The sequence below is a fragment of the Coregonus clupeaformis genome, unplaced genomic scaffold, assembly GCF_020615455.1.
Source record: "Coregonus clupeaformis isolate EN_2021a unplaced genomic scaffold, ASM2061545v1 scaf4691, whole genome shotgun sequence".
Lineage (NCBI taxonomy): Eukaryota > Metazoa > Chordata > Actinopteri > Salmoniformes > Salmonidae > Coregonus > Coregonus clupeaformis.
The window spans coordinates 1-10,828 of record NW_025538145.1 but is presented as its reverse complement, the minus strand read 5'-3'; the positions used below and the strand labels follow the sequence as shown (position 1 = coordinate 10,828).

General features: G+C 44.9%; 1 protein-coding gene across 2 annotated transcripts; it reads right to left on the bottom strand.

Annotated features, from left to right (window-relative positions):
* Nucleotides 1–3,053: 3,053 nt before the first annotated feature.
* LOC123490767 (NACHT, LRR and PYD domains-containing protein 1 homolog) lies at nt 3,054–7,256 on the bottom strand. 2 transcript variants are annotated; one of them, XM_045220643.1, is made up of 6 exons: nt 7,007–7,256; nt 6,722–6,847; nt 6,423–6,555; nt 6,308–6,337; nt 3,851–4,133; nt 3,054–3,093 (listed from the first exon to the last, which is right to left on the bottom strand). In XM_045220643.1, exons 1-6 carry the CDS (start codon nt 7,238–7,240, stop codon nt 3,087–3,089), a joined length of 813 nt encoding a protein of 270 aa, XP_045076578.1. In that variant the 5' UTR covers nt 7,241–7,256; the 3' UTR covers nt 3,054–3,086. The 2 variants fall into 2 exon arrangements, with proteins under 2 accessions (XP_045076578.1, XP_045076579.1); XM_045220644.1 differs by having other exon boundaries at nt 6,423–6,552.
* Between the last annotated feature and the right edge of the window lie 3,572 nt (nt 7,257–10,828).

Below are 10,828 nucleotides of genomic sequence, written 5' to 3'. Positions count from 1 at the left end.
ACTCTCAAGTCATTGGTAAAGGGGAGAGAGGTTGAACAGCTCCTTATATGTCCTTCAGCCACTCTCAAGTCATTGGTAAAGGGGTGAGAGGTTGAACAGCTCCTTATATGTCCTTCAGCCACTCTCAAGTCATTGGTAAAGGGGTGAGAGGTTGAACAGCTCCTTATATGTCCTTCAGCCACTCTCAAGTCATTGGTAAAGGGGAGAGAGGTTGAACAGCTCCTTATATGTCCTTCAGCCCCTCTCAAGTCATTGGTAAAGGGGTGAGAGGTTGAACAGCTCCTTATATGTCCTTCAGCCACTCTCAAGTCATTGGTAAAGGGGTGAGAGGTTGAACAGGTCCTTATGTCTGTCAATGGTCAATGTGCTCTCACTGAGAAAACTGCTGATAGACTGAGGTGGTTGTGTTGATATCCAGCCCCTCTCATTAACCTCTATCAGGCCAACACTGTACAATATATTCATAAAATACATTTCTGTGGTTTTAAGTTGAATGCCAAATTCTCAGAGCCATTTTCCCGGACACATTCACAGTTAGTATGCAAATACAGTAAGTAAATTCCAATAACATCACAATACATGTTTACAATGCGTATACAATACATGTTTACAATGCGTATACAATGAAATTTAAAATCTAAAGTTTAAAATACACAGACATCAGGTAGGTAGGTGTGTTGGTGTGAGAGAGAGACAGAGTTGTATCAACATGTTCTGCTAGATAGGGGTCCAGCTAGGTACCTAGTGGAGGACTAACTGACCCTCCTGCTAGATAGGGGTCCAGCTAGGTACCTAGTGGAGGACTAACTGACCCTCCTGCTAGATAGGGGGTCCAGCTAGGTACCTAGTGGAGGACTAACTGACCCTCCTGCTAGATAGGGGTCCATACCTAGGTACCTAGTGGAGGACTAACTGACCCTCCTGCTAGATAGGGGTCCAGCTAGGTACCTAGTGGAGGACTAACTGACCCTCCTGCTAGATAGGGGTCCAGCTAGGTACCTAGTGGAGGACTAACTGACCCTCCTGCTAGATAGGGGTACCTAGTGTAGGACTAACTGACCCTCCTGCTAGATAGGGGTCCAGCTAGGTACCTAGTGGAGGACTAACTGACCCTCCTGCTAGATAGGGGTCCAGCTAGGTACCTAGTGGAGGACTAACTGACCCTCCTGCTAGATAGGGGTCCAGCTAGGTACCTAGTGGAGGACTAACTGACCCTCCTGCTAGATGGGGGTCCATACCTAGGTACCTAGTGGAGGACTAACTGACCCTCCTGCTAGATAGGGGTCCAGCTAGGTACCTAGTGGAGGACTAACTGACCCTCCTGCTAGATAGGGGTCAAGCTAGGTACCTAGTGGAGGGCTAACTGATCCTCCTGCTAGATAGGGGTCCAGCTAGGTACCTAGTGGAGGACTAACTGACCCTCCTGCTAGATAGGGGTCAAGCTAGGTACCTAGTGGAGGGCTAACTGATCCTCCTGCTAGATAGGGGTCCAGCTAGGTACCTAGTGGAGGACTAACTGACCCTCCTGCTAGATAGGGGTCCAGCTAGGTACCTAGTGGAGGACTAACTGACCTTCCTGCTAGATAGGGGTACATAGTGTAGGACTAACTGACCCTCCTGCTAGATAGGGGTCCAGCTAGGTACCTAGTGGAGGACTAACTGACCCTCCTGCTAGATAGGGGTCCAGCTAGGTACCTAGTGGAGGACTAACTGACCCTCCTGCTAGATAGGGGTCCAGCTAGGTACCTAGTGGAGGACTAACTGACCCTCCTGCTAGAAAGGAGTCCAGCTAGGTACCTAGTGGAGGACTAACTGACCCTCCTGCTAGAAAGGAGTCCAGCTAGGTACCTAGTGGAGGACTAACTGACCCTCCTGCTAGAAGATCCACACCTCCAGGAGGCTGCAGAAGGAGAGAGGCTGTGTGGCTGGACCTTTGGTTAGTTTATTGCTATTATAGTGGTCATATTTGATTGACATTTTCTGTACATTTTTAGGAGCCTGAATTAAAGCAACAGACAACAAGACCATGTTGAACCACCCTGCCTGTCTATTCTGCCTGGTCTCCCCACACCCAGGGGTTGGCTACAACTTTAGATCTGAAGCTGTGACCAAAGATAGGGGTCCAGCTCCCCAAGAAGGTTGATCATCCTGGAACATGACTCAGTTCCTTTTCTCAACACCATGTCGATGATGTCACGTGCCTTCTCTGCCCTCTCAGCTATCACCTTTACTGACTCAATTTCCTCCTGGTTGATGACTGTGTGTTGCAGGAGTCCGTCCAGCAGACCATCCAGGACAGGTCCTGACACTCGTTGTGATAGAATTTGACCGGCAATATATTTGATGTGAAAAAAGAACAGCGACTCCGTGAATGGTGGTCCTCAAGAGCTTTGGACGGTGATTTGATGGTCTCCAGAATGGGAAAGTTTGGGAACCGCTGAGCTAGACAGTCACATCTGTGTGGTAACATGATAGGATGGAAAACCAATGATATACAATGATTCTGCAAACCCAAAACAGACTGATTATAATGTATAGTATATGACCTTACATTGAACTAATCACAGTAATCAGAGACCAACTCACACACAGTATATACAAAGACACACACAAACACACAAAATACATTCCTAGGTGAAGAAGTGTCTTAGTCCACAGACTAGGAGACAGGCCTCAGCGTCTTCAGATTAGGTGAAGAAGTGTCTTAGTCCACAGACTAGGAGACAGGCCTCAGCGTCATCAGATTAGGTGAAGAAGTGTCTTAGTCCACAGACTAGGAGACAGGCCTCAGCATCTTCAGATTAGGTGAAGAAGTGTTTTAGTCCACAGACTAGGAGACAGGCCTCAGCGTCTTCAGATTAGGTGAAGAAGTGTCTTAGTCCACAGACTAGGAGACAGGCCTCAGCGTCTTCAGAATAGGTGAAGAAGTGTCTTAGTCCACAGACTAGGAGACAGGCCTCAGCGTCTTCAGAATAGGTGAAGAAGTGTCTTAGTCCACAGACTAGGAGACACGCCTCAGCGTCTTCAGATTAGGTGAAGAAGTGTCTTAGTCCACAGACTAGGAGACAGGCCTCAGCGTCTTCAGATTAGGTTCTACAAGAAAGAGGATGGAGGAGAAGGGAAGAGAGAGATCAGAAAGTATGGAGGAGAAGGGAAGAGAGAGATCAGAAAGTATGGAGGAGAAGGGAAGAGAGAGATCAGAAAGTATGGAGGAGAAGGGAAGAGAGAGATCAGAAAGTATGGAGGAGAAGGGAAGAGAGATCAGAAAGTATGGAGGAGAAGGGAAGAGAGAGATCAGAAAGTATGGAGGAGAAGGGAAGAGAGAGATCAGAAAGTATGGAGGAGAAGGGAAGCGAGAGATCAGAAAGTATGGAGGAGAAGGGAAGAGAGAGATTAGAAAGTATGGATGAGAAGGGAAGAGAGAGATCAGAAAGTATGGAGGAGAAGGGAAGAGAGAGATCAGAAAGTAGGGAGAAGGGAAGAGAGAGATCAGAAAGTATGGAGGAGAAGGGAAGAGAGAGATCAGAAAGTATGGAGGAGAAGGGAAGAGAGAGATCAGAAAGTATGGAGGAGAAGGGAAGAGAGAGATCAGAAAGTATGGAGGAGAAGGGAAGAGAGAGATCAGAAAGTATGGAGGAGAAGGAGGAGTTCCACCTGAGATAATGATGTGATGATGGTCCTATGATGTAACTACAATAAGATAACAGTCATTTATTACAGACAGAAACACAAAAACATGCTTCCATTCTGGAAAACAGTTCCTCTTTGATCTATGGTAGCTGTGTTTTTATTTGACCTATATTTAATCATTACACATATTCAAGGGAGGGAGCAATGAAAACTGTCTTACCTAGATTCACTCAAGTCCTTAACAAGATGGTTTTCATGTTCAACGAGAGCTTTGAGACAAGCTCCCGTCACTTCTGGTCCTTTGGGGATGACTGCTTTCAGTAGTTTTCTCATTCGGTCCTGTTCAGTTGTTTCAGCTGTTATTCTGGAGTGCTCTTCTTCACCAATCATGTTCTTTGACCACAGATCATCTGCTATTGGCATTGAGTTTTTGGTTCGCTGAATTAGTTTAGCCCAGTGTTTCTTCAGAAACTCCTCAGCAGGAATGTCAGGGACTGTTAATGCTGAAGGGGGGGTCAATTAAATTAATATGGCTTTAGGGTTAACAGCAGCTGTTTCTACATCTTCCAGTCTCTCCAGTTATCATTCCTCTGATAGTCATTTATTGTATATAGCCGACTCCAGGGTTGTGGTCAATTCCAATTAAAGTCAGTCAATTTAAAATAGAAAATTGAAATAATACTTTTTCCTGTTAGGTTTATTGAGAAGTCATTGAAAATAGATTATTAATGTTTTATCAACAATCTACTCAGAATCCTCTAATGTCAAAGTGGGCCTGTCCCCCATACATTCAACATCTGTAAGGTCCCTCAGTCAAGTATTGCATTTCAAGCACAGATTCAACTATATACAAAGACCAGGGATCTTTTAGAAAGCCTCATAAAGAAGGGCAGTGATTGGTAGATGGGTAACAATAACAAATCAGACATTGAATCTCTCTTTAAGCATGGTCAAGTTAATAATTATCCTGTGGGTGATGTATTAAACCACCCAGACACATCAAAGATGCAGTCGTCCTTCTGAACTGAGCTGCAGGACAGGAAGGAAACTGCTTAATGATGTCACCATGAGGCATTGGTGATTTTAAAACAGTTAACGAGTTCAATGGCTGTGATGGGAGAAAACTGAGGATGGATCAACAACATTGTAGTGACTCCACAATAATGACTTAAATGACAGAGTGAACAGAAGAATACAAATATACAGAATAAATATATTCCAAAACAGAAATACCTTATTTACATAAGTATTCAGACCCTTTGCTATGAGACTTGAAATTGAGCTCAGGTGCATCCTGTTTCCATTGATCATCCTTGAGATGTTTGAACAACTTGATTGGAGTCCACCTGTAGTACATATAATTGATTGGACATGTTTGGGAAGGAACACACCTGTCTATATAAGGTCCCACAGTTGACAGTGCATGTCAGAGCAAAAACCAAGCCATGAGGTCGAAGGAATTGTCCGTAGAGCTCCGAGACAGGATTGTGTCGAGGCCCAGATCTGGGGAAGTGTACCGAAACTGTTCTGCAGCATTGAAGGTATCCAAGAACACAGTGGCCTCTATCATTCTTAAATGGAAGAAGTTTAGACCCACCGAAACTCTTCCTAGAGCTGGCCGCCCGGCTAAACTGAGCAATCGGGGGAGAAGGCCTTGGTCAGGGAGGTGACCAAGAACCTGATGGTCACTCTGAAAGAGCTCCAGAGTTCCTCTGTGGAGATGGGAGAACCTTCCAGAAGGACAACCATCTCTGCATCACTCCACCAATCAGGCCTTTATGGTAGAGTGGCCAGACGGAAGCCACTCCTTAGTAAAAGGCACATGACAGCCCGCTTTGAATTTGCCAAAAGGCACCAAAAGACTCTCAGACCATGAGAAACAAGATTCTCTGGTCTGATGAAACCAAGATTGAACTCTTTGGCCTGAATGCCAAGCATCACATCTGGAAGAACCCTGGCACCATCCCTACGGTGAAGCATGGTGGTGGCAGCATCATGCTGGGGGGATGTTTTTCAGCGGCAGGGACTGGGAGACTAGTCAGGATCGAGGGAAAGATGAATGGAGCAAAGTACAGAGAGATCCTTGATGAACCTGCTCCAGAGCGCTCAGGACCTCAGACTGGGGCGAAGGTTCACCTTCCAACAGGACAACGACCCTAAGCACACAGACAAGACAACGCAGGAGTGGCTTCGGGACAAGTCTCTGAATGTCCTTGAGTGGCCCAGCCAGAGCCCGGACTTGAACCTGATCGAACATCTCTGGAGAGACCTGAAAATAGCTGTGCAGCAACGCTCCCCATCCAACCTGACAGAGCTTGAGAGGATCTGCAGAGAAGAATGGGAGAAACTCCCCAAATACAGGTGTGCCAAGCTTGTAGCATCATGCCCAAGAAGAATTGATGCTGTAATCGCTGCCAAAGGTGCTTCAACAAAGTACTGAGTAAAGGGTCTGAATACTTATGTAAATGTGATATTTCAGTTTTTTTTTTATATATACATTTGCAACAATGTCTAAAAACCTGTTTTTGCTTTGTCATTATGGGGTATTTTGTGTAGATTGATGAGGGGGAAAAAACAATTTTATCAATTTTATAATAAGGCTGTAACGTAACAAAATGTGGAACAATTCAAGGGGTCTGAATACTTTCTGAATGCACTGTAACTCATGTTTACTTACTTGTTGAATGGGTGGCAGTGATGTATTCATCTGAAAGATAAATAAAATGAGGTTATATCACTCTAAATAGCATCTGTTACAAAAGTACAAAGTTATGATTGACATATGCTCCTACCTTGTGATACCACTTCTTTCCATGCAATCCTCTCATCATCACCGAATAATTCCATCTCAATGTCAACCCCTGTCATTTTCACAACCGCCCTGAAAAAGCTTGGTGTGGAGTCTCTATGTATGAGATGAATCTTCTGGAGAGAGATGGAGAGAGCGAGAGAGAGATTGCTTGCAATGTAAACATATGTTTCCCATGCCAATAAAGCCATGTGAATTGAGAGCCATCGAGCGAGAGAGAGCAATGGATAGAAATGTGACTTAAAATGTCAGATTCATGTTCTTAGTCTACTAAAACTGTACCGGTGGATTGATGTAGGTAGAACAGGGAATGTTCAGTCTGAAGTAACTATTCAGTTTGAAGGCCTGCTCTGGTCTTGAGATGAGAACCCTTGAAGACCCTTCAGACTTTTCCTGTTGTTCCACAGCCTGCGAAACGAGCCATGAAATACACAGCCAGTCAATGTATAGTCTTATTCAAACATTATTCAGAAAACTAGCAACAAACTATTATCTTCATGTTATGAGTGTCAACATAAACCGTACCACTGCTTAGTTAAGGTCACCTCTAAAAGAATGGTACCTCACCTGTATTTGGCTGGGGTTTCTGGGGAACAGGTATAGGCGTGGAATTAGTGTTTGCTTTTTCACTGTCAGATAGAGCATCAGCTCACAGTGGACATCTATGTTCCGCGAAAAGATATAGCTCAGTATAACAGAGATAACTGAGAACTTGGGATGGAGAATCTTAGCATGGAATCTGGTGACCTCATGCACTTCCTCAACAGACACTCCATGTTCCTCTACATGAAAAATCTTCATCTCATTCCTCAGGGAAGGGTTGCTCCCTGAACAACACAATAAAAAGGAGACAGAAAGACAAATATTGTATTATTCAAACAACTAAAACACAAAGAATATGCGGTACCAGATCACAGTAAACTCAAACTCCCAGAATATAATAATAAGCCATTTAGCAGACGCTTTTATCCAAAGCGACTTACAGTCATGCGTGCATACATTTTTGTGTATGGGTGGTCCCGGGGATCGAACCCACTACCTTGGCGTTACAAGCGCCGTGCTCTACCAGCTGAGCTACAGAGGACCATATTCATTTATTCATTCAGGAAGTGAAACTCAGTTACATGGAAATGTCTTTCTGAATACTATGTCTATATGGTTTTACCTAAACAGACAAAGTGTGGCAGATGAACTTCCTCCAGTTCACCTAACTCCATAGTGATGTCCAGCAATGGACCACCTTGTCCGTACTGCATGTCTTTCAGAAGTTGACTGTAGGGATACCAGTTCCTGAAGTGATACTTCAGAATGACATCTCCGTCACACACCCAGCGGAGCCCAGACACTGTGCACTCATAACGCCCTTTGGGTGTCCTGTGCCTGAGGGCAACAACAAGATATGGTAGAGAGGGTCAATCGTCAAATGGAGAGGTTGGATTAGAAGCCTATTCCCAAAGGTAATGGGGAAATACACTAGCAAGTGGAATGAAATGTTAAAAGTAGTTATTTTACCTGAACATTTTCACTCCCTGGACAGTGGAAGTCAAGGGTTCAATCTGAAGCCACTGTGTGGAGTCCTGAACAAGGACAAGCATGTCAGTTATATGGGGCCAGTTTCCTGGACACAGATTGAGTCTAGTGCTGGACTTAAAGCATGATCAATGGAAGTTTCAATAGAAAGTTATTTAAGGTCCAAGACTAGGCTTAATCTGTGTCCGGGAAACTGGGCCATTAACCAAAGTAACTAATCTAATGTCTTTATTCAATGTTACATGGAATGCTGGTGATTGATCCAATTAAACTGTCTAATGACAAAATATGACAACAGCTAAAAACCTGCATTCCTACAAGCAGAACACAGGACTGTCTATATCCCAGTATGAATGGTTGTTCAGTACACACCTGGCTTTCAGACTGTGTTTTGTTTTCACTATATATTTTACCTCTTGGGGATGTTATTCGAAAACATAATGTTAACTTTCACTGCTATGCGGATGACACACAGCTGTACATTTCAATGAAACATGGTGAAGCCCCAAAATTGCCCTCGCTAGAAGCCTGTGTTTCAGACATAAGGAAGTGGATGGCTGAAAACGTTTTACTTTTAAACTCGGACAAAACAGAGATGCTTGTTCTAGGTCCCAAGAAACAAAGAGATCTTCTGTTAAATCTGACAATTCATCTTGATGGTTGTAAAGTCGTCTCAAATAAAACTGTGAAGGACCTCGGCGTTACTCTTGACCCTGATCTCTCTTTTGTCGAACATATCAAGACTGTTTCAAGGACAGCTTTTTTTCCATCTACGTAACATTGCAAAAATCAGAAATTTTCTGTCCAAAAATGATGCAGAAAAATTAATCCATGCATTTGTTACTTCTAGGTTAGACTACTGCAATGCTCTATTTTCCGGCTACCCGGATAAAGCACTAAATAAACTTCAGTTAGTGCTAAATACGGCTGCTAGAATCCTGACTAGAACCAAGAAATTTGATCATATTACTCCAGTGCTAGCTTCCCTACACTGGCTTCCTGTTAAGGCAAGGGCTGATTTCAAGGTTTTACTGTTAACCTATAAAGCGTTACATGGGCTTGCTCCTACCTATCTTTCCGAGTTGGTCCTGCCGTACATACCAATACGTACGCTACGGTCACAAGACGCAGGCCTCCTAATTGTCCCTAGAATTTCTAAGCAAACAGCGGGAGGCAGGGCTTTCTCCTATAGATCTCCATTTTTATGGAACAGTCTGCCTACCCATGTGAGAGACGCAGACTCGGTCTCAACCTTTAAGTCTTTACTGAAGACTTATCTCTTCAGTAGGTCATATGATTGAGTGTAGTCTGGCCCAGGAGTGTGAAGGTGAACGGAAAGGCTGGAGCAACGAACAGCCCTTGCTGTCTCTGCCGGGCCGGTTCCCCTCTCCACTGGGGTTCTCTGCCTCTAACCCTGTTGCAGGGGCTGAGTCACTGGCTTGCTGGTGCTCTTTCATGCCGTCCCTGGGGGGGGGTGCGTCACTTGAGTGGGTTTAGTTACTGACGTGATCTTCCTGTCTGGGTTGGCGCCCCCCTTGGTTTGTGCTGTGGTGGAGACCTCTGTGGGCTATACTCGGCCTTGTCTCAGGATTGTAAGTTGGTGGTTGGGGATATCCCTCTAGTGGTGCGGGGGCTGTGCTTTGGCGGAGTGGGTGGGGTTATATCCTTCCTGTTTGGCCCTGTCCGGGGTTTCTTCGGATGGGGCCACAGTGTCTCCGGACCGCTCCTGTCTCAGCCTCCAGTATTTATGCTGCAGTAGTTTATGTGTCGGGGGCTGGGGTTAGTTGGTTATACCTGGAGTACTTCTCCTGTCTTATCCAGTGTCCTGTGTGAATTTAAGTATGCTCTCTCTAATTCTCTCGTTCTCTCTGAAAACCTGAGCCCTAGGACCATACGTCAGGACTACCGGGCATGATGACACCTTGCTGTCCCCAGTCCGCCTGGCCTTGCTGCTATTCCAGTTTCAACTGTTCTGCCTGCGGCTACGAAACCCCTACCTGTCCCAGACCTGCTGTTTTCAACTCTTTAATGATCGGCTATGAAAAGCCAACTGAGAGACCTGAGCCCTAGGACCATACGTCGGGACTACCGGCCGTGGTGACTCCTTGCTGTCCCCAGTCCGCCTGGCCTTGCTGCTATTCCAGTTTCAACTGTTCTGCCTGCGGTTATGGAACCCCTACCTGTCCCAGACCTGCTGTTTTCAACTCTTAATGATCGGCTATGAAAAGCCAACTGAGATTTATTCCTGATTATTATTTGACCATGCTTGTCACTTATGAACATTTTTGAACATCTTGGCATGGTTCTGTTATAATCTCCACCCGGCACAGCCAGAAGAGGACTGGCCACCCCTCATAGCCTGGTTCCTCTCTAGGTTTCTTCCTAGGTTTTCGCCTTTCTAGGGAGTTTTTCCTAGCCACCGTGCTTCTACACCTGCATTACTAGCTGTTTGGGGTTTTAGGCTGGGTTTCTGTACAGCACTTCGAGATATTAGCTGATGTAAGAAGGGCTATATAAAATAAAATTGATTGATTGATTGATTGTTTATATTACTAAAGCAGAACACAGGACTGTCTATATCCCAGTATGAATGGTTGGTCAGTACACACCTGGCTTTCAGACTGTGTTTATATTACTAAAGCAGAACACAGGACTGTCTATATGCCAGTATGAATGGTTGGTCAGTACACACCTGGCTTTCAGACTGTGTTTATATTACTAAAGCAGAACACAGGACTGTCTATATCCCAGTATGAATGGTTGGTCAGTACACACCTGGCTTTCAGACTGTGTTTATATTACTAAAGCAGAACACAGGACTGTCTATATCCCAGTATGAATGGTTGGTCAGTACACACC